This window comes from Cucurbita pepo, chromosome LG07 (genome assembly GCF_002806865.2).
Source record: "Cucurbita pepo subsp. pepo cultivar mu-cu-16 chromosome LG07, ASM280686v2, whole genome shotgun sequence".
Taxonomy (NCBI): Eukaryota; Viridiplantae; Streptophyta; class Magnoliopsida; order Cucurbitales; family Cucurbitaceae; genus Cucurbita; species Cucurbita pepo.
The window spans coordinates 4,738,491-4,766,157 of record NC_036644.1 but is presented as its reverse complement, the minus strand read 5'-3'; the positions used below and the strand labels follow the sequence as shown (position 1 = coordinate 4,766,157).

The 27,667-nt window shown below is 36.0% G+C and overlaps 1 protein-coding gene and 3 non-coding genes across 4 annotated transcripts; all 4 read left to right on the top strand.

Annotated features, from left to right (window-relative positions):
* The first annotated feature begins 3,888 nt into the window (after positions 1–3,888).
* Positions 3,889–3,994, top strand: LOC111799340. Its single transcript, XR_002815809.1, has one exon. It is a non-coding gene; the product is annotated as a small nucleolar RNA R71 (small nucleolar RNA).
* Positions 3,995–4,813: 819 nt separating this feature from the next.
* LOC111799339 lies at positions 4,814–4,919 on the top strand. The gene has a single exon (XR_002815808.1). It is a non-coding gene; the product is annotated as a small nucleolar RNA R71 (small nucleolar RNA).
* An 878-nt stretch (positions 4,920–5,797) lies between these two features.
* LOC111799338 lies at positions 5,798–5,903 on the top strand. Its single transcript, XR_002815807.1, has one exon. It is a non-coding gene; the product is annotated as a small nucleolar RNA R71 (small nucleolar RNA).
* An 8,712-nt stretch (positions 5,904–14,615) lies between these two features.
* LOC111799028 (phosphate transporter PHO1 homolog 3-like) lies at positions 14,616–18,273 on the top strand. The gene is made up of 12 exons (XM_023682409.1): positions 14,616–15,198; positions 15,434–15,794; positions 15,875–15,923; positions 15,998–16,069; positions 16,142–16,271; positions 16,345–16,465; positions 16,551–16,809; positions 16,890–16,994; positions 17,085–17,279; positions 17,398–17,679; positions 17,782–17,918; positions 18,009–18,273. Exons 1-12 carry the CDS (start codon positions 14,616–14,618, stop codon positions 18,103–18,105), a joined length of 2,391 nt encoding a protein of 796 aa, XP_023538177.1. The 3' UTR covers positions 18,106–18,273.
* The last annotated feature ends 9,394 nt before the right edge of the window (positions 18,274–27,667 follow it).

Below are 27,667 nucleotides of genomic sequence, written 5' to 3'. Positions count from 1 at the left end.
CATTGATGAATTCATTCTTTCCTCTAATTTCAGTGATTCACAAACTCTTAGAGTTTTCTCCAATTCTGCTTGTTGTGTAGTGCAATTATTCCAGCTGCTGTCTTCTTCTTGCTGCTGTTTCCAACTATCAACTGTTGGATTCTCTGTCAGTTTATAAATTGCTGAGCATTCCTCTACTACTGCTGGATATTTCATGTTGTCGTTCATATGAAATTATATTTGTTGATCATTCATTCTCAATATTATAGTTCCCTTGTGGACATCTACCAATGTTCTTTTGGTTTTAAAAAATGGTCTCCCCAAAATAATTGGTACATCATGGTCTACTTCATAATCCAAAATGATAAAATCTGCTGGAAATATGAACTTGTCCACTTGAATTAGGATATCTTCAATTTTGCCTTCTGGGTAAGTGAAAGATCGGTATGTAGTTGAAGGGTGACTGTAGTTGGTCTAGCTTCACCAATACCTAACTTTTTGTAAATAGACAACGACATTAGATTAATGCTTGATCCCAAATCACATAATGCTCGACCTAGCTTCTTTCCTCCTATTGATATTGGAATTGTGAATGAACCGGGGTCTTTCTCCTTTAGTGGGATCTTGTTTTCAATATTGCACTACACTCTTCATTTAATGGTACCACCTTGAATTCTTCAAATTTTCTTCTATTGGTGAGCACATCCTTCAAGAATTTCACATAATTTGGCATTTGCTTCAAAGCTTCCACTAATGATTTAGGTGAATTTCCTTAAATATATCCATGAACTTCTCAAAGTGGGCTTCTTCCTTCCTCTTTATTCTTTGTGGAAAAGGAGGTGCTGATGTGCATTTTCTGCTTTCTTGTCCACTGCTGACTGTTGTTTGCATTTTAGGAGGCACCACATTTTCTGCATAATTTTTGCTTTGCTCTTTCTGTACAGCAGCGTCTGCATAATTTTTGTTGTGCTCTTCCTGTACAGCAGCTTCCTCCTTTCTTTGTTATGTATCAGTAGTTTCTTGAGAGCGACTATCACCGTATTCTTTAATTTTTTTCTCCTCTGCTGAGTATTTCTTTCTCACTTCTCAACTCTATTGCTTGACATTGCTCCATTCCCTCTCTTTTTGGCGTTTCGGTGTCTGCCGGCAACTTTCCAAGAGGTCTATTTCGTAACTCATTTGCTAATTGACCTACTTGAACTTCCAAATTTCGCAAGGATGCTTGTTGATTTTGTATCACAACATCATTTTTAGCCATATATTTCTTTATTAGGCTCTCAAGAGATGTTCTCGGTATGTCTTGAGCTTGGCTAGTTCCTTCCCCTTGGGTGGTGGCTTGTAGAGAACCATATGCTATTTGGTTTTGTAATTCAAAACCTGGAAGATAAATTGCTTTAGGTGGCATTTGTTGATTGTATGAGCCTTGTCCCTTCCATGAGAAGTTTGGATGATTTCTCCACCCCGGATTATAAGTATTTGAGAATGGATTATTTTTCGGGTTCCCTTGACTAGCTTGATTCCCCACATAAAAAATGGAGGCCGGATTGCTTGGACATTGATCAAAAGTGTGTTCTTCTCCACAATATACACAAGATTCAGCTGCTGTCTGGGTCATTACAGTAGCTGTACGGACTGGTGCTTTGGTCATTGAGCCTTGTCCCAATGCTAGATTTTGTAAAATATTAGTCACCGAAGCTAGTTGAGCATTGATAGAGGACAAAGCATCCACTTCAAGTACTCCTCGGGTCTTCTTTCCTGGGTTGCTTCTCACATCGGCCCATTGACAATTGTTAGATGCTATTCTCTCTAAAATCTCATATGCTTCATTGTATGTCTTTGACAAAATAGATTCATTGGCGGAAGCATCTACTACTTGTTTAGTAGCAATATTCAGTCCATTGTAGAAAGTCTCCANCTCTTTATTCTTTGTGGAAAAGGAGGTGCTGATGTGCATTTTCTGCTTTCTTGTCCACTGCTGACTGTTGTTTGCATTTTAGGAGGCACCACATTTTCTGCATAATTTTTGCTTTGCTCTTTCTGTACAGCAGCGTCTGCATAATTTTTGTTGTGCTCTTCCTGTACAGCAGCTTCCTCCTTTCTTTGTTATGTATCAGTAGTTTCTTGAGAGCGACTATCACCGTATTCTTTAATTTTTTTCTCCTCTGCTGAGTATTTCTTTCTCACTTCTCAACTCTATTGCTTGACATTGCTCCATTCCCTCTCTTTTTGGCGTTTCGGTGTCTGCCGGCAACTTTCCAAGAGGTCTATTTCGTAACTCATTTGCTAATTGACCTACTTGAACTTCCAAATTTCGCAAGGATGCTTGTTGATTTTGTATCACAACATCATTTTTAGCCATATATTTCTTTATTAGGCTCTCAAGAGATGTTCTCGGTATGTCTTGAGCTTGGCTAGTTCCTTCCCCTTGGGTGGTGGCTTGTAGAGAACCATATGCTATTTGGTTTTGTAATTCAAAACCTGGAAGATAAATTGCTTTAGGTGGCATTTGTTGATTGTATGAGCCTTGTCCCTTCCATGAGAAGTTTGGATGATTTCTCCACCCCGGATTATAAGTATTTGAGAATGGATTATTTTTCGGGTTCCCTTGACTAGCTTGATTCCCCACATAAAAAATGGAGGCCGGATTGCTTGGACATTGATCAAAAGTGTGTTCTTCTCCACAATATACACAAGATTCAGCTGCTGTCTGGGTCATTACAGTAGCTGTACGGACTGGTGCTTTGGTCATTGAGCCTTGTCCCAATGCTAGATTTTGTAAAATATTAGTCACCGAAGCTAGTTGAGCATTGATAGAGGACAAAGCATCCACTTCAAGTACTCCTCGGGTCTTCTTTCCTGGGTTGCTTCTCACATCGGCCCATTGACAATTGTTAGATGCTATTCTCTCTAAAATCTCATATGCTTCATTGTATGTCTTTGACAAAATAGATTCATTGGCGGAAGCATCTACTACTTGTTTAGTAGCAATATTCAGTCCATTGTAGAAAGTCTCCATTTGTATACAATGAGGTAGTCCATGGTGAGGAAACTTTCTAAGCATCTTCTTGAATCTCTCCCAAGCTTCACTTAGTGTCTCATCTTCAAACNGTTTCGGTGTCTGCCGGCAACTTTCCAAGAGGTCTATTTCGTAACTCATTTGCTAATTGACCTACTTGAACTTCCAAATTTCGCAAGGATGCTTGTTGATTTTGTATCACAACATCATTTTTAGCCATATATTTCTTTATTAGGCTCTCAAGAGATGTTCTCGGTATGTCTTGAGCTTGGCTAGTTCCTTCCCCTTGGGTGGTGGCTTGTAGAGAACCATATGCTATTTGGTTTTGTAATTCAAAACCTGGAAGATAAATTGCTTTAGGTGGCATTTGTTGATTGTATGAGCCTTGTCCCTTCCATGAGAAGTTTGGATGATTTCTCCACCCCGGATTATAAGTATTTGAGAATGGATTATTTTTCGGGTTCCCTTGACTAGCTTGATTCCCCACATAAAAAATGGAGGCCGGATTGCTTGGACATTGATCAAAAGTGTGTTCTTCTCCACAATATACACAAGATTCAGCTGCTGTCTGGGTCATTACAGTAGCTGTACGGACTGGTGCTTTGGTCATTGAGCCTTGTCCCAATGCTAGATTTTGTAAAATATTAGTCACCGAAGCTAGTTGAGCATTGATAGAGGACAAAGCATCCACTTCAAGTACTCCTCGGGTCTTCTTTCCTGGGTTGCTTCTCACATCGGCCCATTGACAATTGTTAGATGCTATTCTCTCTAAAATCTCATATGCTTCATTGTATGTCTTTGACAAAATAGATTCATTGGCGGAAGCATCTACTACTTGTTTAGTAGCAATATTCAGTCCATTGTAGAAAGTCTCCATTTGTATACAATGAGGTAGTCCATGGTGAGGAAACTTTCTAAGCATCTTCTTGAATCTCTCCCAAGCTTCACTTAGTGTCTCATCTTCAAACTGTTGAAAAGCAACAATTTCATTTCTGAACCGTGCGTTTCTAGTGGGTGGAAAATACTTTATCAAAATATTTTTTGCTAGACTATTCCAAGAATCAATTGTTCTTGGTGCTAAGGTATTCAACCATGATTTAGCACCATCCCTCAAANTTTTGTATCACAACATCATTTTTAGCCATATATTTCTTTATTAGGCTCTCAAGAGATGTTCTCGGTATGTCTTGAGCTTGGCTAGTTCCTTCCCCTTGGGTGGTGGCTTGTAGAGAACCATATGCTATTTGGTTTTGTAATTCAAAACCTGGAAGATAAATTGCTTTAGGTGGCATTTGTTGATTGTATGAGCCTTGTCCCTTCCATGAGAAGTTTGGATGATTTCTCCACCCCGGATTATAAGTATTTGAGAATGGATTATTTTTCGGGTTCCCTTGACTAGCTTGATTCCCCACATAAAAAATGGAGGCCGGATTGCTTGGACATTGATCAAAAGTGTGTTCTTCTCCACAATATACACAAGATTCAGCTGCTGTCTGGGTCATTACAGTAGCTGTACGGACTGGTGCTTTGGTCATTGAGCCTTGTCCCAATGCTAGATTTTGTAAAATATTAGTCACCGAAGCTAGTTGAGCATTGATAGAGGACAAAGCATCCACTTCAAGTACTCCTCGGGTCTTCTTTCCTGGGTTGCTTCTCACATCGGCCCATTGACAATTGTTAGATGCTATTCTCTCTAAAATCTCATATGCTTCATTGTATGTCTTTGACAAAATAGATTCATTGGCGGAAGCATCTACTACTTGTTTAGTAGCAATATTCAGTCCATTGTAGAAAGTCTCCATTTGTATACAATGAGGTAGTCCATGGTGAGGAAACTTTCTAAGCATCTTCTTGAATCTCTCCCAAGCTTCACTTAGTGTCTCATCTTCAAACTGTTGAAAAGCAACAATTTCATTTCTGAACCGTGCGTTTCTAGTGGGTGGAAAATACTTTATCAAAATATTTTTTGCTAGACTATTCCAAGAATCAATTGTTCTTGGTGCTAAGGTATTCAACCATGATTTAGCACCATCCCTCAAAGAATAAGGGAATAAGCTCAATCTAATCACGTCTTTATCCACTCCTTGAAATCGAAATGAGTCACTAACTCTCAAAAATGACTTTAGGTGTAGGTGGGGATCTTCCGACGATAGTCCATGAAATTTTCCAATGGTTTGCAATATTTGAAACATCACGGGCTTTAGCTCAAACGTGGTTGCTTGCATTTCGGGTCTAATAATGCACGGATTTAGCTCTCCATACAAATTGAATTAAACAGAGGAATTCGCATCTCAATCATGTAAAATTGATGGAATGAGAAAAGAGAATAAGGAAATAGAGAGTTATCCCGGTTTGTTGTCGTTCGTCAATGGAAGTTCCCTTCCCTTGAGCTCTCACGTCCACCTCTTTGCCCAAATCAATCCTTATTGGTCTCCTTTTCCTTTTGCTGTCAACAGCTGCTGGATTAGGNCTGCTGTCTGGGTCATTACAGTAGCTGTACGGACTGGTGCTTTGGTCATTGAGCCTTGTCCCAATGCTAGATTTTGTAAAATATTAGTCACCGAAGCTAGTTGAGCATTGATAGAGGACAAAGCATCCACTTCAAGTACTCCTCGGGTCTTCTTTCCTGGGTTGCTTCTCACATCGGCCCATTGACAATTGTTAGATGCTATTCTCTCTAAAATCTCATATGCTTCATTGTATGTCTTTGACAAAATAGATTCATTGGCGGAAGCATCTACTACTTGTTTAGTAGCAATATTCAGTCCATTGTAGAAAGTCTCCATTTGTATACAATGAGGTAGTCCATGGTGAGGAAACTTTCTAAGCATCTTCTTGAATCTCTCCCAAGCTTCACTTAGTGTCTCATCTTCAAACTGTTGAAAAGCAACAATTTCATTTCTGAACCGTGCGTTTCTAGTGGGTGGAAAATACTTTATCAAAATATTTTTTGCTAGACTATTCCAAGAATCAATTGTTCTTGGTGCTAAGGTATTCAACCATGATTTAGCACCATCCCTCAAAGAATAAGGGAATAAGCTCAATCTAATCACGTCTTTATCCACTCCTTGAAATCGAAATGAGTCACTAACTCTCAAAAATGACTTTAGGTGTAGGTGGGGATCTTCCGACGATAGTCCATGAAATTTTCCAATGGTTTGCAATATTTGAAACATCACGGGCTTTAGCTCAAACGTGGTTGCTTGCATTTCGGGTCTAATAATGCACGGATTTAGCTCTCCATACAAATTGAATTAAACAGAGGAATTCGCATCTCAATCATGTAAAATTGATGGAATGAGAAAAGAGAATAAGGAAATAGAGAGTTATCCCGGTTTGTTGTCGTTCGTCAATGGAAGTTCCCTTCCCTTGAGCTCTCACGTCCACCTCTTTGCCCAAATCAATCCTTATTGGTCTCCTTTTCCTTTTGCTGTCAACAGCTGCTGGATTAGGATTTTCTTCTTCTTCTCTAGTTTCCAGCAGTTCACACAGCAGCAGAGGCTGCTGCTGTCTAATCCGATTTCTCCCCCAAAGTGTGGCTCTCCTCTATTTTAGGTATTCTTTTCCTTTTATAATGGTTGTTTCTTCTCATTTAGGGCTGAGAAAGGATAAAATCGTCCACCTATGATGTTTTTAATTTGGTAGCCAATGATCCACGTGGACTGCTGATGTGGATTAAAATTTCCAGGTCATCCCCAAAATGTTTGCTTTCCGAATTGCTTCAGCATCAAGGTCAACAATTTATTTCTAGATTTGCAAGCAATGTTGGTTCCAGATTTGCTACAGCATCATGGTTTAGCATAAATGTTCTGTAATTTTACCAAATATCTCAATTAAGTGTACAATTAAGCTCGATTTATGCAAATTGCTCTCCTTTTCATATTAAACCACAATTGACTATTTCATGTATACTAATTAGAATAAATTGAGCAATTAATGAGAAAATGGTGAGTATAAGTGCAAAATTAACCGTAAAAAGACTTGATATAACTCTACTTTTGGAGAGTTATCAGCTTCTTACATTCAAGCGTTCCAAGCAGCATAGTTTGAAAACCTACATCCAAGACTTTTTACATTCAAGCGATGTAGTCTAATGTTGCATCCAGGGTTTGCCTTGTGATGCAACCGAAATACATATGCCCGAGACTACATACGTTCCAAGCGGCGAAGTCTGAATACCAAAGCTCAGCGTAGTCTGAGTCATGAACATGCTATACCGTGGAAGGTCTTTGGAGGTTCTTGATTCGTGGCTAAGGTAATTTACTCTCTTCTTGTTCCTTCGTGGCCCTTGGCTCAAAATCAGCGTATTTGGCTCAGTGGTAAACATTTTGGCACCAATTCCTATAGCTTTGACGCTCCCAGAGCGGAATTTGACCTTACTTAACGCAATATAGGTCAGTATAAGGTCTGTTTCCTTCATTTGAGTTGAATTAAATTAGAAAAATGAGATTTGCTAAGGAAGTTTGACAAATCTCTAAGAGGGGCGATGATACTTGGAACAACCTCAAAGGATAAACTCAAGCATTTAAATTTAGGGAGAATGCCTGCTAAGGCCAACCAAGTAAGTGACCTTACTATCGGCTCGGTCGGAAGACTTACCTTATGTATGACGACACGGGTGCAATGGCACTTGTACGTGTCATTTATCCTTTATGTATTATGATGATGTGACGATATTATATGATGATGATATATAATGATATGACGTTGTTATATGATGATGTAATAATGTTATATATGATATGATGACATGATGATGGTATGATATGATGACATGATAATGATATGATATGACGATATGATGATGATGCATGATAACATGATGATATAAGTTGCATGATGACGAGATAACTTAATATGATGATATTTCATATTAAGATGATGTGCATGTACTAAATGACATGATGCATTACGACGAGGATTTTTCTAGACAGAACCCTAAATGATGTTAATGATGATGAACGATGAAATCCAATGCAGGCATATTACCTAGGGTAGTATGTGAATGATATATAGGGTTGTGTCATAAGAATAATTTTAGATGAAAACTATAGGGATCTCATGCATATTGTGTGTTCATATACATAGGATTATTTCTGCATTTATGATAACGAGTACGGACGAGTACACTATGATGATGATAATCATTCCTTTCATGATATTTGAGGGTTTGCTAACCTCCATACATCTGATTATAGACAACTAGCTCGACTATGATGAGTCCGAGGGGTGCGAACTGAGGATTCACGCTCGCACGTATGGGTCATGTATATGGAAGTACTACACATCCAATCTTATCCAAATTGGAGCCCACCTCTATGGTGGTTTTAACGACAGGTCTCTAATCATGAATTGCATGTGTTTGCATTCTCTGACTCCAATAGTGAAGTCACTTACTCCATGTGCTACTTTTATTCCAAGTAAAAGCAAGAAACTGTATATAGGTATAGACTATGACACATGCATAGGATAGTGGTATTTCATTTAGACTTTAGGTTAGTTATCATCTGAACACATCCAAGACAAGTTATGTATCATTCTAACGTGTTCAAAAAAACTTGTGGACTACAATTTCTGCACAGTAAACTTGATGTTTATGAAACTAAGTTTCAATGTTTTCGGTGTTGAAATGAGCAATTGATAGTGATAGTGCGTATGTTGAAGAACCATGATAGCATGTTGGGCTCACATTGTAGGTCAGTCTACGGAACTAAAAACTTAGGGCTCTTATACCAACTTAACACCCCTAGTTTTCTAACCTAGATGAGGGGCCTCACAACATGTATGACTTTTCAAAAAAATACGTGAAAAAGTTAATAAACTCTTTCAAATGAGGCCATGGACTGATACATCAATGTTATAACAAAAAAAAAAAAAAAAACATAAATTCCGGTGCGAAAATGAAACTCTAACCTATGAACTACTAAGGATAAACAATGCATACTACTATCTTAACTTAGTTTCTATGGTCGTTCCAGTATCACTATCTTTCACCTCATCACCTATTTTAATCTCTATTTTTATGAAAAAATTTATTTATTTTTTTAGAAATAAAAATTAATTTCCCATTTGTTTTATAATCTACTCTCAATCATAATAATTATTATTTTGAATAAAAAACTTTTAAATAAATAATTTTCAATTCAACTATTTAGTGAAAAACTATAAAATATCTTAATAATATAATAATGTTCCATAAATAAAAAAAATTTAAAAATCAAATTTAATATTACAACGTAATTTTCAAAAAAAAAATTATTACTGTAATTATATTATCAAGAATGGAAACGGGAAATACAATCCTAATCTTTTTGTCTTTATTTAATCATCGAAGAGAAAACTTTCTATATCCTATCTCTTTCTGTATGTAAACGGAGATTTTGATATATGATATTGGAAAACTAAATATAAAAAACGACCATTAGACACATAGTACATGTATATATTATTTAAAAATAGACTTCAAAAATAAAATAAGTTAAAGTTATTTGTGTTGGATGATGGAAGTCCCACATCGACTAATTTAGGGAATGATCATGGGTTTATAAGTGAGGAATACTATCTCCATTGGTATGAGGCCTTTTGGGGAAGCCCAAAGCAAAGCCATGAGAGCTTATGCTCAAAGTGGACAATATCATACCATTGTGGAGAGTCGTGTTCGTCTAACAATTTGTATTAAATGTTGAAAATGAATGGGGTACAGAAGATTTGGTCATCACACTCCATTTTTTATTCAACACTACCCCTACTTCTAATGCCATCCCTGCACTTGCACCTTTAAAATTATATATATATATGAAGTTATAAAGTAATAATTAAGAATGATAGATTCATTAAGTTAGCCCATAAAATAAAAAATACACCCACATGTGCTATTGCTCGATCCAATTCACGTTTTATAACATATAACAACGACTCAATAAAGACAAATTTTACAAAAATAAATAAATAAAATTTTTGTTTTTATTCATCATTCTACATGATTTATGTATCGGTCCAAGCCGACCGGTGTTAGACGAACACGACTCTCCACAATGGTACGATATTGTCCACTTTGAGCATAAGCTCTCATGACTTGGCTTTGGGCTTCCCCAAAAGGCCTCATACCAATGGAGTTAGTATTCCTCACGTATAAACCCATGATCATTCCCTAAATTAGCCGATGTGGGACTTCCATCATCCAACAACCGGTAGCAGATATTGTCCTCTCTGGGTTTTCCCTTTCACGCTTCCCTTCAAGGCTTAAAAACGCGTCTGCTAGTGAAAAGTTTTCAGACCCTTGTAGAGGGTGACTTTCACTTTCAGGCTTCCCTGAAGGCTTTAGGGTGGCTTTCCCTTTTAGACTTGGTGTTTCCATCTCCTCTCTTCAACCAATGTGGGATATTACAATCCACCCTCCTTCAGGGCCCAGCGTCCTTTCTAGTACTTGTTTCTTTCCCCAATCGATGTGGGATCACCACCAAATCCACCCCCCTTTGGGGCCCAATGTCCTTACTGGCACACCACCTCGTGTCTACCTCCCGGGGAACAGTCTCCTCACTGGCACATCGTCTAGTGTCTGGCTCTAACACAATTTGTAACGGCCCAAACCCCCCGCTAGCAGATATTGTCCTCTTTGGGTTTTCCCTTTCGGGCTTCCCCTCAAGGGTTTAAAACGCGTCTGCTAGGGAAAGGTTTCTACACCCTTACAAGGGGTGTTTCGTTCTCCTCTCCAACCAATATGAGATACCACAATTTAGTTTTTATTATAAGAATGATGATAAATATTTAATAAATATTTTCATAAAAATAAATTAATAAACCAAATGGCGATATAATATATTTTATTATAAATCGTTGAATAACAAAAGTCAATTTTTATTTACAAATTTAGAAGTGGATAGACTAAACGGTAAGTTATATGTTTTTTTTTATTAAAAGATAAAAATCTTTCCAATGTTGTTTGGATATACACAAGAGGCAAATCAATTTGAGCGTCTAATTAAGTCAAAGTCAACGCATTAATTTTTATTTATTTTTAACTTAATTTTTCAAAATCTAAAATGTATTTTTTATTATCAAGCATTGAAATATATTAGAAAAAACATCAAATTTTCTTTGTCGTTTGCAAATGGGTCCACCAACAATCCTTAATTTAATTAACAACCCCAACCACTTGAGTAATTTTTTTTTAAATATTAATTTTGGTGTTGCCATAAATTATTATATTTAATTCACGTTGACTTCAAATTTAGAAAAGTCGTTGTTTATACCTAATAACTTCAAATTGTCCTTTTAAACTCTGGTAAAAATAAAATTACCGCCGTTTTTAAATATTTATATTTGCAACTCATAAATTACAAATTTTGTAATGGTTGAAAAAAAAAAAAAAGACGTTGGAGAATCACGAGAGCTCCGGCAAGTAGCTGGAGTTTTCGGTGTCTCAACTTACCTCGTGTTTCTCTGCCAATTCTCATGTCTGTTCAGTTTCAATAATTGAGTATCATGCCATGTAAGTTATGTTAAGTATGAATGACATAATAAGGACTACGCATAAATGTTTAATAGGCTCTTATGTTAGGAGTGAATGGATTGCATCACAAACTTGTACCGTTATTTTAGCTATAGGGACCTTATGCATTTATGTATGTCATGTGCATTGGATCTTCTCCGTTATTATGTACACCGTGATATTATTCGCACTATATTTCCTTCAGATTTTTCCAGCGGTTTGAGTGTGCACTAGATGAAGGCAAGGTCTAGGGAGTACGTATACGAGCTTGCCTGGGGTCCATGCGCACGTGTGTTAGTCAGTTGTAGATATGTACTGCACATTCAATTTTGGGCCAAACTGAAAAGTGAGACCAAGGCCATGATGATGATGAAATGATAGGTCCCAAACATAATTGCATGCGATTGCATTTCTTGACTCTAATTATTTCTTAAAATATTCAAATCATATGTCACTTTTATCTTTCAGATAAAGGTAAGGACTCTTGTATAGATGACGACATTGTTGTGATGAACATAGAACCAAAACTAGGTTAGTTGCATTTCTGTTTAAATTGTAGCTCTTAGGCTAGATTTGGGCGATTTATTTGCTTTGAACTTGATATTTTTTTCGTTTTCGTTATTTCATTGAAGTTTATTTTAAATTGAAATGAATTTTATAAATGTTTAAATCCATGGCATCGTAGATATGTTATGCATGTAATGTCGACCTTGATTTTAATAGAAAATCAGGATCGTTACTATACCGACTCTAAGCCCACCGCTAGCGGATATTGTCCTCTTTGGGCTTTCCCTTTTGGATTTCCTCTCAAGATTTTTAAAACGCGTCTATTAGGGAGAGATTTTCACACCCTTGTAAAGAATACTTCGTTCTTTTCTCCAATCGATGTGAGATCTCAAATTCACTCCCATCCGAGACTCAGCGTCCTTGCTGACACTCATTCCCTTCTCTAATCGATGTGGGACCTCCCAAACTTGAGTATTTTAAGAAATACTCCGTAAGTGACCCCACTATTGGGGTTATATGCAAACACAACAATCATGAATGAGACATATCTTTTCATTTTATATTCCCTTGGGCAGCTATTCTAAACAGGGAATTGGATGTGTATTTACTGTTCTATACACGGCTCACACGTGCGAGTATGGCCTCCCAGTCAGTTCGCACACTTCCTAGGCCTTTTCTTGGTCAGGCGAGTGTTTTTCCTTCATATCATATCATTTTACAACATAGTCTTTAAGGCATGTATCGGGGTTGAATCTTGTATCATTCATATCATGCATAGTCTTATGTCATATCATGCACATCATATATCCTTCGACATACCATATCATATCATGCATGTATCATATCATAAAACACGTTAAACGTGTTACACCATAACATATATCGTACATAAATATAAATAACAAATATTAAACAATGTTCGATGCTCCTTCTTTGTTAGGGTTGGCAAAACATGACTATTTCAAAAACATCCGTAAGTCCAATAATACAGTGTTACGTTTATTTCTACTCCTTAACTAGGGTTAAAATATTATACCGATTAAATAAATAAATAAAATATCCTTAAACTTTTTTCAATTATTTATTAGTTTTTTTTATAAAAAAAATATAATTATACCAGTAGATTTTGAAAAGTTTTCAATTTTGTTTTTAAATTTTAAATTTCTTTTTCAATCAAATAAATTGGAACTTTGAAATTGGTAAAAAAAAATTAAAAAAACTTTTCTTAATATAAAAAAGGACAGAAACACAGAATATTGGTGACACTAACTTAAGCTAATCGAGTAGGTGGCCTTGCTATCAGCTTGTTGGGAAGACTTGTCTTATGTATGATGACATGTGTTCAGTGGTACTTGCATGTGTGATGTACGTCTATATGATGTTATGATGATATTATGATGCTATGATGATGTGATTCGACATGATATTATGATGAAGCTATGATGTTATGATGATGTGATTTGATATGATATTATGTTGTGCTATGATGACGTTAGGATGTTATGATGATGTGTGTTGATATGACATTATGATGTATTATGATGATGTTGTGATGCTGTGATGATACGATGTACTATAATGTTATGATATGTTACGATAATGATGCATTATGACATGATGATATGACATAATATGACGATACATTATATTACGATAATGTGTACGTACAAGATGCCATGTTGCATTATGATGAATAATTTTTTTTATACACAACCTCTATGATGTTATAAATAATGAATGTACGAAGGCATATATATGCATGTTACTTAGAGTAACATGTGAAATATGTCTGGAGTTGTGTCACAGGATTGATTTAAGATGAAAACTATAATGATCTCATGCATATTGTATATTCATTTACATCAAGTTACTTCTCATTTTACGATAATGAGTACGAACATGTACACTATAATGATGATGACGATGATCATGCCTTGCATGATATTCGAGAGTTTGTTGTATCTCCGGTCGTCCAACTATAGCCAACTAACCCGACTATGATGGGCCTAAGGGGTGTGAGAACCACCTGGTGGGCTCACAATCGCACGTGCGGGCCATGTGTAAGAAAGTAGTACACATTCAATTAGTCCAGATGTAAGACCACCTCTATGATGTTTTAAATGATAAGTTCCTAATCATGATTGCATGTGTTTGCCTCCCTAACCCCAATAATAGGTCACTCACTGAGTATTCCTTAAAATACTCGAGTCATGTGTTACTTCTATACTTCAAGTGAAGACAAGACACACTGTATGCATGATTGACAGTGACATCACAATAAAAGATCATGACACATTAAATAAATTTAAAAATTTGAAGGTGAAAATCGCATTATTGTAAAACTTTTTAATTAAAAAAAAACATAAAAAAGAAAACAAAATAATGCCTCTTTTAGAAATATTCAAACACACTTCGTCTCCCTCGAAACGCGCAGACACAGACACAGTCCCGATCAACCGTACATCACCCTCTGTTTCTATAATGCAATTTGCTTAGCTTTCTCCACAAGTCAACTTCCATGGCGCTTCTCGACAACCTTCAAACCTCTCTACCTTCTTTATATATATATATATATGTATGTATATACACTTCAATACAATCACAGTGCCCTTCATCTGAGCCATGAAGTTCGGCAAGGAATTTCGCGCTCAAATGGTGCCGGAATGGCAAGCGGCGTACATGGATTACAATTTCCTCAAAACGCTTTTGAAAGAGATTCAGAGATTCAAGCTCACAAATGACCTTAATCTTCCTCCTCAATCCTCTGCCTTAAAGCGCAAGCTCACTCTCTACAGAGCCTTCAGCGGCCTCACTCATTCCTCTACTCCCACTTCCGATATCGAGAGGCAATCCATTCTCGTGACCTCTAAGCACGAGAATGACTCCAAGAGTTACAAGACCACGTTCCTCATGACCGCCGATCAAGGCTCCGAGTACGAACTCGTCTATTTCAGGAGGCTTGATGATGAGTTTAATAAGGTCGAGAAGTTCTATAGCTCCAAGGTGGAGGAGGTATTGAAGGAAGCTGAGATGTTGGGGAAGCAGATGGATGCTCTGATTGCTTTCAGAGTTAGGGTTGAGAATCCGAAGGGTTCGGTCTTCGATATGCGTGAGAAGACTGTTGAGATTACTCGTCTTGCTTCCGGGATTGCTGCTTCTTCCGCTGTTTTATCGGCTTCCACTCCAAAAGGGGCAAAATCTGGAAGTGAGTTTTTTCTTTCATTTCTTTGATTTCCAGATTGTTCATATTTTGTTGAAACTAGATTATAATTGGTTAGATGATTCATGCCTAGGTCTGTCAATGATCTGATATTTGCCATTTATGAGTGCTTTCAATGAGTTGAATAGTAGTGGAAACTGAGTAGAAACTGAGTAGAAATTGAGTAGAAACTGAGTAGAAACTGAGTAGAAACTGTTGTAATGTATGTTTGGGTGAGCAGAGAGGCATCATGTGGGCATGGAGATAATAGAAGAAGATGGGGCAGCCAAGCTTGGGAAAATAGACGAGTCGAACGAATGTGTGGACGACATCGAGACAAAATTGGTAGATAAAAAGGATGAAGAAGACAAGTCCAGTAGAAGAAAGGGTGTTGGTGTTAGACCACCTCCATTAGAAGTTCTTGATCTTGTCAAAATCAATAATCCCATTGAAACACCTCGTTCTACCATCAAGGGCTTCCTTAAGTTCCCTCAAAACTCTGAACTCCAGTTCAGTAGAGACAATCTCAAGAAAGTTGAAGAACAACTCAAGCAGGCCTTCTCTGTGTTTTACCAGAAACTTAGGCTTCTGAAGAGCTTCAGGTAACCTCTTATCTTCTTCTTTGATCCGTTCTTTCAATGCTCTAATTCCTAATCTTTTCTCATTCATGCAATTTACTCAGCTTCTTGAATACACTCGCCTTCTCCAAGATCATGAAGAAATATGACAAGGTATTTCACTGAACATATCATCACAAATGCTTCCTTCCTTCCTTCTTTCTTATGTCTTTGTTATTTGATTGCAGATTACGGCAAGAGATGCGTCAAAAACATACATGGAAGTGGTAGATAGTTCATACTTTGGAAGCTCAGATGATGTGAGATATTTTAAATTCAACTAGTTCTTCAATGTCTTTTCTTCAATACTAATATACTAAATGCCACTGCAGGTTTCCAAGTTAATGGAGAGGGTAGAGAATACATTCATCAAACATTTCTGCAATGCCAATCGCAGCCAAGGGATGAATATTTTACGACCTAAAGCAAAGAGAGAGAGACATAGGACAACATTTTCCATGGGTAACTCGAACTGCTCAGATTAACTCATTATTTAGGGATACACCTTTTTACTGAACACTAAACATTTTTGCAGGTTTTCTAGCTGGCTGTTCTACAGCTCTTGTTTTAGCACTCATCTTAATTGTACATGCCCGGCATCTTGTGAATAGCGACGGAAGCAAAGAGTACATGGAAACTATGTTTCCTCTTTACAGGTAACTACAACTCAACGTCATATTAACACATTCTCAATCTTAAACTTGGTTTGACATGTGAACTCTGATATGTTATGTTTTGCAGCTTGTTTGGATTGGTTTTTCTGCATTTGATTATGTACGCAGCCAACATATACTTTTGGAGACGATATCGAGTGAATTATTCCTTCATATTTGGTTTCAAGGAAGGAAATGAGTTGGGGTATCGTCAAGTTCTCCTTATTGGTTTTGGTCTAGCTGTTCTTGGACTAGGCTCAGTCCTCTCAAACCTTGACATGCAAATGGACGAAAGAACAAAAGATTTCAAAGCATTTACAGAACTTCTGCCTCTGTTTGCAGTTATTGTAAGATTTTCACATTAACCTTCTCAAGTGCTTCTAATTTTGCATATATAGTAGGGCCTGATCAAACTCTTCATATGCAGCTTGTAACTGCAATACTTATCTGCCCGCTTAACATCATATATCGCTCAAGTCGTTTCTTCCTCCTCACATGTCTGTTTCACTGCATCTGTGCTCCGCTCTACAAGGTAAATTACGACGTCCATAATGTATACGTAAGCTCGGAGATACTGAAGTTGCTGTTGTAATTTCGAACTAAGACAAATGTGTTGTTTCAGGTGGTGCTCCCTGACTTTTTCTTAGCTGATCAGTTAACAAGCCAGGTGGAAGCACTCAGAAGTTTGGAATTTTACATTTGCTATTATGGTTGGGGAGATTACAGAATGAGAAAAACCACGTGCAAGGCCAACACTGTATTCCAAACCTTCAGTTTCATTGTTGCCGTTATTCCATACTGGGCACGCCTTCAACAGGTACTCCAATCTTGCCATAAGATCTTAGCATTGTAGAAAAAACACAAGGAACTCTCACAGGCTATCTGAACGTAGTTGTTTCGAGTTTAATATCATTTATTCTTTTGTAATATTGCAGTGTCTTCGTCGGCTGTATGATGAGAAGGATAAAATGCAGGCCCTGAATGGATTGAAATACTCGTTTGCTATCGCTGCTGTTTGCTTCAGGACAGCATACAGTCTGAATGAAAGAATGTATGTTTGGCGTATACTATCTTGGGTATTTTCAGTGATAGCAGCCGTGTCGGGCACGTACTGGGACCTTGTCTATGACTGGGGGCTTCTGCAACGCCATTCGAGGAATCGTTGGTTGAGAGACAAGCTCCTTATACCTCAAAAGAGCGTATATTTTGTTGCTATGGTGAGTAATATAATCTAATCAGTCAGAAAACAAGAACACATCTCTGTTGAAATGTTGCGTTTTTGGCGACTTCTAAAGAAAACGAAAACGAAAACGTTGCAGGCATTGAATGTGGTGCTGAGACTTGCTTGGATGCAAACTGTGTTGAGGTTCAATTTCTCATTCTTGCACAAACAAGGCATGATTGCAATTGTTGCAAGCTTAGAGATCATTCGTCGTGGCATATGGAACTTCTTCAGGTAAACAGTTCACAGAATTTAAACTTTCATAGTCTATCATGATTATGTTAAACAAAAAAGACTGATACAATATTGAAAATAATGGTACAGGATTGAAAATGAACATCTCAACAATGTTGGAAAATATAGAGCCTTCAAATCAGTGCCTCTACCTTTTAACTATGACGAAGATGATAAAGATGACTGAGTGCTGATCCAACTTGAATTTAGAACACATCTTCATCACCTTTTTTCTTTGTATTTGTTTTATTTTAACTTTGTGATCTGCGTAGCAAAGAAAGAAAAAAGAACCTAAGTTAGATGAGAAATGCATAAAAGAGAACCGATTGCTATCGTTTTCTTGCTTAGTCATCTAAAAAAAGATGGGGTGACCATTTTAGGTATGTAAGCATATGAATAAATATGATGTCCATTTTGAAGAAAAAATGTTTTTGCAGACATGGTGATCTTTCCGTTTCTACCGAAATAGTATATTGATCTTACGTCTGTTAGGTTGAATGGTGTTGTGACTTCTATGGGTCACGATCTCATATATATATACATACATATACATATACAGATGTGTACAATGAAGATTACATGATGGACCTTGATCTATGATAACAAACCCGAAAATCAAGAGATTCTCCTACTATGTATAGATACCTATTCTAGGTTTACAACGTCTAATTTTTTTTTTTAAACAGGGAAGCACAAACTAAACCTAGGACATCATTCTTATAGTGACATTGTATAAGGTAACTTAACTTCCATGTAGTTGTTCACGAGACTAATTTCACTTGTTTTGAGAATACATAAAAGATTCTATGTGAATTGCTTAAGTTTAGTATCGCTCCGTTGTCATGGGAAGACATGCGAGTGAGAGTATCATATACAATGAGTTTGTATAATAAGAGTGAATAATAAAATATTTAAGCTAATTTTATAAATTTGTTAATTGTTACTATTTCACGTGAAGATCATATGTAACTCAATCTTAATCTTAAGTAAGTTATGAACTTTTAGCTACGAGGGTTCGTCCTTTGATTTGTATGAGTGATAATGATTTTTTTTTGTAGCCAATTCAATATGTCAAACATTTTTAAAACGTGAGCAAATAGGGAGCTCGAAAAATAATTTTATGAGATGAAATATATTCTTACCCACAAAGTAAATGATTATTTCTCTTAAATGGTAATTTTGAGACTTAAACAATGTGACTTCAATTGATCAACAGCCGAGGGATGATTAGATCATAAACAAATTATTCATTAGAAAATCGAAGGTGGTTCAAAGTAAATAAATGTAATTATTAGAAAATCGAAGGTGTTCAAAGTAAATAAATGTAATTATAAGGGTAAAACAAACTTTGGATCTAATTGTAATTTCAATTCGGGAATGGTGACAAATAAAGTCGACTTGAAAGTAAATAAAACAAAAGTAAAAATATGGTAAAAGTTTGTGCAATTTAAAAACTAACAACACCACAATTAAAACGGATTGAAAACAATTATAAACCGATACGATTCAAGGTTTATTATAGATTGGAGTCTCGGGATCGAGATACAACTTTAAATACTTTAAATACATAAAAGACCAAAAATTCACAGACTGACTAATGCTTTGGCATGACCCCATCTTTGACTACGTAGCTCCCAAATCCTCCCTCACTCGAACCAACCGTTAGCAAACACCTGGAAAAAAAAATTGTAAAATGGGGTGAGTATAAAAATATTTATTAAGTAGGTTGCTTGTAGGCTTTCATCATTTCTTTATCCTACTAAGTTCCTAGGGCCCTTTCACTAGTTTCTAGGAAGTTCGAGCCTAAACTCCATAACTATATGAGCATTTGGGGATTGTGCAAGTTGTTGAATCTTTGTGCATTTCAACTCAAATAGCTTGTTTTGCCTTGATAGTGAATGAACGACATCTTGGGTTGTGGCGCTACCTCAAAAAAATCGGGTAGAATAGCGGACCCTTCCATAGGACCATAAAGTCACACTAAATTTAGGGGAGCGATCCCGTATGTTGACCAACTACTACATCAACCTATATGGTCCCATACCCCCCTCTCATTATGGGTTAATAGCACAGAGCAGAGCACAGAGACTCTATTTAGGAGACTTTGGCCATTTCCACAAGGTGATGAGACCTAGTCGTCTTGATGCGCTTCCTTATCCAGCCCAGGCTTAATTCTACGGTACTGTTCTTGTAAACCTAATAATGCTATTGGGTTACTAGAGACGATAATGAGTGGAGATTCTAGTAACACCGTTCACACTGCTAACGTCCTAGAGAGCTACCTTAGTCATTTCTAAGTGTCGTGGAGGTTTACTAGGTTCCTAGGACGTCTAGGTGGCTTAAACACAAACTCTCAACTCCAAGATTCATTGTTTTGGCTCCTTGGGACTTTCTTAGTTTTTTAGCACTAGAGTTTAGATTCCTAATCGTCGCTCACAATCTTAACATGCTCGATCTATTGGAGGTATCCTAACATAGGTCATCGTTTAACTGACCTATCTCTAGCACCCTATTCCTATCTCTATGCAGACATCTATGCTCAACCGGGAGATCACACAATCAATCACTTGGAACAAACATGCATTCTCATGGATTCATGCAAGCTCAACCGGAAGATAGCATCCATCAATCCGCTAAACAAATATAATATCACAATATTTCATCCTTTTTTTTCTAGCATAATAGAAAACAGATAAAACAACATGCATTTCAAAATCTCATCATAGGGACATTTCAGTAATTTCTTACCTAAGACATGACATTCTTAACTAAATTACTCACTTGATGCCCTATTCATGCATAATCTAACCATCTAAAGTAGGATATATGGAAAAATAATACTCTTCAACCAATAAATCATACTCTTTTTTTTTATTTAATCAATTCTTGAACAATTCCAGTGGATCAAAATCCCGAACAACAAAGAACATCGCTTTGAGCAACATCCATGAAGGATTGCTCGATCATGAAGGTTGAAGATTGTTAAGGATATTTAGTAATAAATTATAGTTTACCATATATATTATATTTGATATTTTATTATAAGGCAAATATTAGATATTTGCCTTATTGCCATGGGTATCTTTCCATTTATTGTTATTTCCATTTATTACTATTTCCATATCCTTGTAATTTATTTGATTATAAATAAGATAACTTTCACACCATTTAGGTGTGGTGGATTAATCAAACATTCACAATGATGATTTTTTCGCACTTCTTCTCTAAGAAACCGAACTTTTTTTTTCTTTTTTTTTTTTAACACTCGTATTTCGGTGAAAAATTGAATGCCTATTTTTTTTTTCTTTTAAAGTTCGAACATTCAAGATTTTATTGAGGATCTTGGAAGATGAGGGAAAGGAAAAAATGCTCCAAGAAAAATAATAATAAAAAATGATGAAATATTAGAAAAATAGGTCAAAGTAACCCAAGGGCAAAATGGTTATTTTCCCCTTGCCTAATTTGAGAAAAAGAAAAAGAAAAAGAAAACGAGGGTTTAGGGTTTTTAGAGAAAAAAATAACTTTGCTTCAAATGGTAGTTTGTAGTCCAAATTTCACCAAAGTTTTTTCACAAGAAATGTTAAGTGACTTTGAGAGAACCGTTATCTGTTTTTGATTTGTTCAAATTTGTCCAGAATTGACGAGGAACTAAAACGTAAGTGTTTTGAGTTCTTGATTTCAATTTTCCTTCAATTTCGAGAGTTTTTCGTGAAATTAAGTTCTAAATTTTTAGTATGTTGTTATTAGAAAAATTCCACGCAAGTTTCATGGAGTAAGAGTTGATTCATACCAAAAGGCAACACTCTACATACCATTAAAAAAAATTACAAGAAAAGTATCTTTGTAAATATAGATTAAAGGTCTGCAACTTTCACGAAGAAATCATTTTGATTCAGATGATGTGGGAAAGATTAAAAAAAAAAAATGGAAAAAAAAAAGAGATTAATTTGAAAACTTCATCGATCTTTAGGAATTTCCGATCACAAGCTAATACCCGAGGGAAACCCATGAAGCAGGCAAACATTGATTGCCTCTAAACGATGGTCAGACATGTGTCTCAAGGAGAGAGGGTCACGTGTCATCCATCCAGCAGAGGTACGCACTTCAAGTAGTTCGACTCACTTCGCCCAACTCGTCGACCTGAACGTGACCCAATTCAGTGCTCGCAACGTGATCCATCCACCTAATTCGACCTGTGACCCGCATCTCGTCTGGTTGCTCCACATGTTGTTATGAGAATATTTGGTAGAATTTCATGGTTGCGAAGGATTGAGCGTAGTACCTAGAAGTCGAATGCGCGAATCAAAAGTTGCCACGTGCCACACTGAGGGCACGCATATCCTTCCTCCAAGCACGTCTATACTCTCGCATGTGGAGAGCTCCCCTAGCACGTGTACCACATGTAGGTCTCACTTTTTTTTTTTACCTCCGTTTGACCTTCGTTTATCAGTTTTTCATCTTGATTGTGATACTAACTCTAAGTTTATTTGATTTAGGTCCTACTAGGGAAATTTCAGAAATTTTGGAACTCCTAAAATGCATAAAATCTAGCTTGGGAAGATGCATCATCGAACTAAATAACCACACATACATTAGATAAGTAATACTTCAAAGTATCGCTCGGACATGCTAGCATGCGACCATCCTTACCTTAGGTATTTAGAAATGGCAAGTTAAGAACTTCACAAAGGCATTTTTGGATGAGTATGTGTTGTATGTATGTTATGAATATTATCATTATGCCTCTAGGTTGAGATTTTCTGAGAAGTATGCTATTGTGTGTTTTATGCAAAGCTAAAAAGAGAGTATGAATGACTAAAATACAAGTTTGGCAATATGGATGAGCAAGCTATGTAAGACGTAAGAAATTATCAAAATCCCACTACGATGAGATTTGTGATGAATGTTGTTTTATATACTTTCCGCTATGTTGGAAAGAAGGATGAACTATTGTTATATGAGCTTGTAACCACCCTAAATTTCCACATATCTGGAGTCGCCACTAACGTCTCATGCTCATCTCTAATGCAGAATATAACTCTAAGAATGTTCGACTTTATTAGCGAAAAAATTTAAAACTTCAGAATACATTAAACCATTAGAAAACACTGTCGGGCTTACGTGTTTCAAACATCATGCTAGAGTTCAAAATAAGATAAAACAATTACAAATTAAATAATTGAAACAAATGAAATGCAAACACCCTATCCTAACCAAGACTAGGAATTTTAAATATGCAACTATCCTATGCACGAGCCACAGTCTCTGATCACGATGCCACCGTCAACCGTACATGGGAGCCTTGCCTTTACCTGAAAAACAATATGGCACACGGCCTGAGTATTTCGAAGAAATACTTAGTAAGTGACCCCACTATAGGGGTCATGCTAATGCAAACACATGCAATCATGAATTAGGGACCCATCTTTAATCATCTTAAGGGTGGCCTCCAGTCTCGGACAAATTGGATGTGTAGTACTTCCCTACACACGACTCACACGTGCGAGTGTGAGTCCCCAGGGCGCTCGCACACCCCCTGGACCCTCTGGTCAAGCTAATCTGTANGCACACCCCCTGGACCCTCTGATCAAGCTAATCTGTAGCAATGTCCAGAGGTCAGTGGAACCCCATAGTGTCATGCGCCTCATGAACACCCTCATCTGTGTGCTNTAGGAGAAGTAGCCCTATGCTTATGAACATGCAATATGCATGAGGTCCCTTTAAGTCCAATTATACATCTCTTCTGACACAACCCTCTAGTCTCATCTATTGGTTACACTATGTAACACGTGCTCGTGGATATTTACATTAATATCATTTTCATACTCTTAGGGTTGTGTCCTCTGTCGATCTAGTGTTTCTCAATTTTTGTTGGACAGTAAAACTTAAATTGAAAATATTTCAATATTATTTCATGATGCTTGAATCATTCAATCCAACTATGGTTTGTTAAATAATAATAATTTCTCACATCTTCCATTTTCGTTCTCTAGGTTGTACCACTGTGTTTCTTTTCTTCGTGTATTTTTTTTCTTTCCTACAAATGACTATGCAATTATAAAATAATTTTTAATCAATTCTGTTTTCTTTTCTTTTCTTTCCTGACTATCCAATTAACCGAAGCCATTTTCAATTCTGTTTACTCCTCTTTCCTAAAAATAACTCTCATTAACCGAAGCCATTTTCAATCTGTTTTTCTTCTCTCTCCTAAATGACTATCAAGCCTATTTTCAATAATTCTAATTTTCCTTTAGTAAAAATGCGGATGCATCAATCATTTGTGATTTTCTTCTCTTTCCTAAAAATGATGATCCAATTTAGATGCACAGAGTCATTTTCAATCAATTTTGATTTTAGATAAGATATCAAAAAAAATCTAAATAATTAAAAAACTGATCTAAGATAAGTTTTCTATCCCTTGAAAAAATAAAAGAAATGAGATCTAACTTACCGATAACTTTTCTATTTCTTCCCCTTCCTATTAAATCTGATTGAACTGAAGGTATCTTTAATTTTTCTCTCCCAAAATTTGTCATCTTTCCTTTGTTTCTCTCTTCCATTTTTCCCTTCCCAAAATCTGCCATTTTTTTTGTTTGTGTTTTGTTTCTCTATTTTTAGGGAAGGTGGAGAAAGGGAGTCAATAATTTACTTCTTTCTTTTTTTTTTTTAATTATTATTTACTTATTATTATTATTATTTTCTCTGTTTTTGTTTTTGTTCTTCTCTTTTTTTTTTTTTTTACGGGTACTTACAATCCCTCGCAAACTGGAATTCTTTTGCCCCTATCACTTTCTCTTCCACTACCTGTTGGTGGCATGATCTATAACCAACATATAATCTATTAAGTCTACGACCCTCAACATATAAGCATACCATATATATCATTATATCACACATATGATTCAAACATCAATAGCATTCACATAACCATTTATTATCTTTTGTATGACATTCCTGACAGCGACAGTCACCAGTAGTGTGGCCATGGAAACATATTGAGCCTACCTCGTAGGATGGTCTACATAATCTATAAACTTGGGGCTCTGATACCAACGGTACTAATCCTATTTTTCACTATAATAAAGTCGCTACTATATGCATAATATGACCAATGTGTGCGAAAAACTTTCATTTAAAATATCTCACAAAAGATGTCCTAGACTTAACATTTAAAAATAAATTCTTTAAAGCAACATACTCATAAATAAAAAAACAGAAAATCAACTCCATAAATTAAATAAAATAAACCAAACCTTGAACTAACCTATGGGCTAGTAAACAGACATAAATGTGATTGCCCTAATTCTGGGTCCATGGCCATCATCGCGACACTATTTTTCGTATTGGGTGCCTTACCCTTATCTAAAATATAAGAGCAGCACATGAATTAAGTATTTTAAGAAATACTTAGTAAGTAACCCCACGGTTGAAGTTGGAAAATACAAATACATGCAATATGGTAGGACATATCCTTTCAAAAGCATCATAGCATGGCCTAAGGAAGCTTTCTAAACCTGGCAGGGTTGCATGTGTAGTACTTTCCGACCCACGACCCATGCACGTGTACATGGGCCCACCAAGCGGGCTCGCGTACCCCTTGGTTCTGCTCGGGCTAGAACTTGCTAACGGGCTGCCAGACACTAGGGAGGAAAAGGGTTTACATAAAATCATGGCAAACATAAATGTCATATGGTACGCATCCTTACTAAAGTATCCCGATGCATATGAAACACAAAAATGCATGAGGTCCACATAGCTTATATTCATGACATAAATTTATGATGCAAATCAAACCATTCATTTATAAAATAAAGAATCTATGAATTGTGCTTACATAATTCCTGTCAAATCTATCGTATGAACATAGCTTACATGGCATGGTGTATGGAGGTTTATGCATCATGGATTATCAATAACATAACATATCACCACAAAATGGAATAGTCATACTATAACATATCTTATAAACATGACATAACATAACATAGCATAAAAATCATAATTATGACACGTGCAGAAGCCACAATTCATCCAATCAAGCCAACAATAGACCTACTTACTTGGTTGGCCTAGGGCAGCGTTGTGAGATCCCACATTGATTGGAGAGGAGAACGAGACAATCCTTATGAAGGTGTGAAAACCCTCCCTAGTAGACGCATTTTAAAACCGTGAGGCTGACAGCAATAAGTAACGAGCCAGTGAGGCGAATTGTGATATCCCACATCAATTGGAGAGGGAAACGAAACATTCTTTATGAGAGTGTGAAACATCTCCCTAGTAGATGTTAGGATATGCCCTAAAGCCTCGTAATTAATTATTTAGTTTTTAACAATAATTTATATTATTTTATTTGTAATTTAATTGTTATCGTGTATGAAAATACAAGGTTATTAATATAATCTTGAACAGTATGTAGTTGACATACAAGAGGATCATGTTCAAGTAATAACCTAAAGAGTCTATAGTATATGGATAAGGTTGGGTGCCTTATCCTAGTAACACTATTGATATGACTCACTTTGTAATCGTTACAAATGATTTGATCCAAATCATTCATGTGGAGACATGTAAGTGGGGGTATCCTATACAATGAGTTTGTATAAGACTGGACCAAGAAATATTTAATCTCTCTTTATAAATTCGTTAATTGAGAAGATTAATATTTCACATGATGATCATATGCGACTCGATCTTAATCCTAAGTGAGTTATGAACTCCTGCCTGTAAGGGCTTGTCCTTTCATTTACATGGGTGAGAATGACTCTTTTAGCGGATTCAATATGCTTACTATTTTGGGGACTTGACCAAATAGGGAGTTCGAACATAATATCATGAGATCGAATTCACTCCTTTTCATATAAGGAAAGTAGATGAGTTGTTCTCTTAAGTACTGATTTCGGGATTTGAACAATGGAGCTCCACTCTCTCATTGGCCCGAGAGGGACTTGGTTTATGATTGGATCATAGACAAATTGTTCATTAGAGAATCAATGGTACTTAAGGTGAAAGATGTAATTACAGGGGTAAAACGGACTTTTGACCCAGCTGTAATTATGAACAACTCGTGAAGGATCGATTTGCTTGTAATGATTATATCAATGGACATAACTTGTCCTATAGTGCATAAGAATGCAACTCCAGGTCTAGCGGAGTGACCTATAGTTAATGAATGAAAATTAATTAATTAAATTAAAGAATTTAATTAATTAATTTTGTATCAGAGCTTATAATCTTTAGGTCCATAAGATCCCTTGCTAGCTCAGAATAACGCTAAAATGTTCAATTTATTTGAAAGAAAATTTGAAATGTTCCAATTGATATTTAATATATTAGATATATTAAATATAAAGGATAAAATAAATTTAATTTGAAATGTCAAATTAATATTTAATATATTAGATATATTAAATAAATAGATAAAATATATTTAATTTGAGGTGTTGAAATTAATATTTAATATATTAGATAGGTTTGAAATTAATATTTAATATATTAGATAGGTTAAATATAAATAGAGAAAAATATATTAATTTGAAGGGTTTAAATTAATATTTAATATATTAGATATATTAAAAGAGAAAAATATATTTATTATATTTGATACCATTAAATATTAAATCAATTAATATATTTTGTTACATTAAATAAAAATATATTTGAAATTTGAATGAGATTCAAATTAATTAAATATATATTAAGACATCTTATAATATCTAAATATGATTTGTATAAGGTATTATATCCTAATA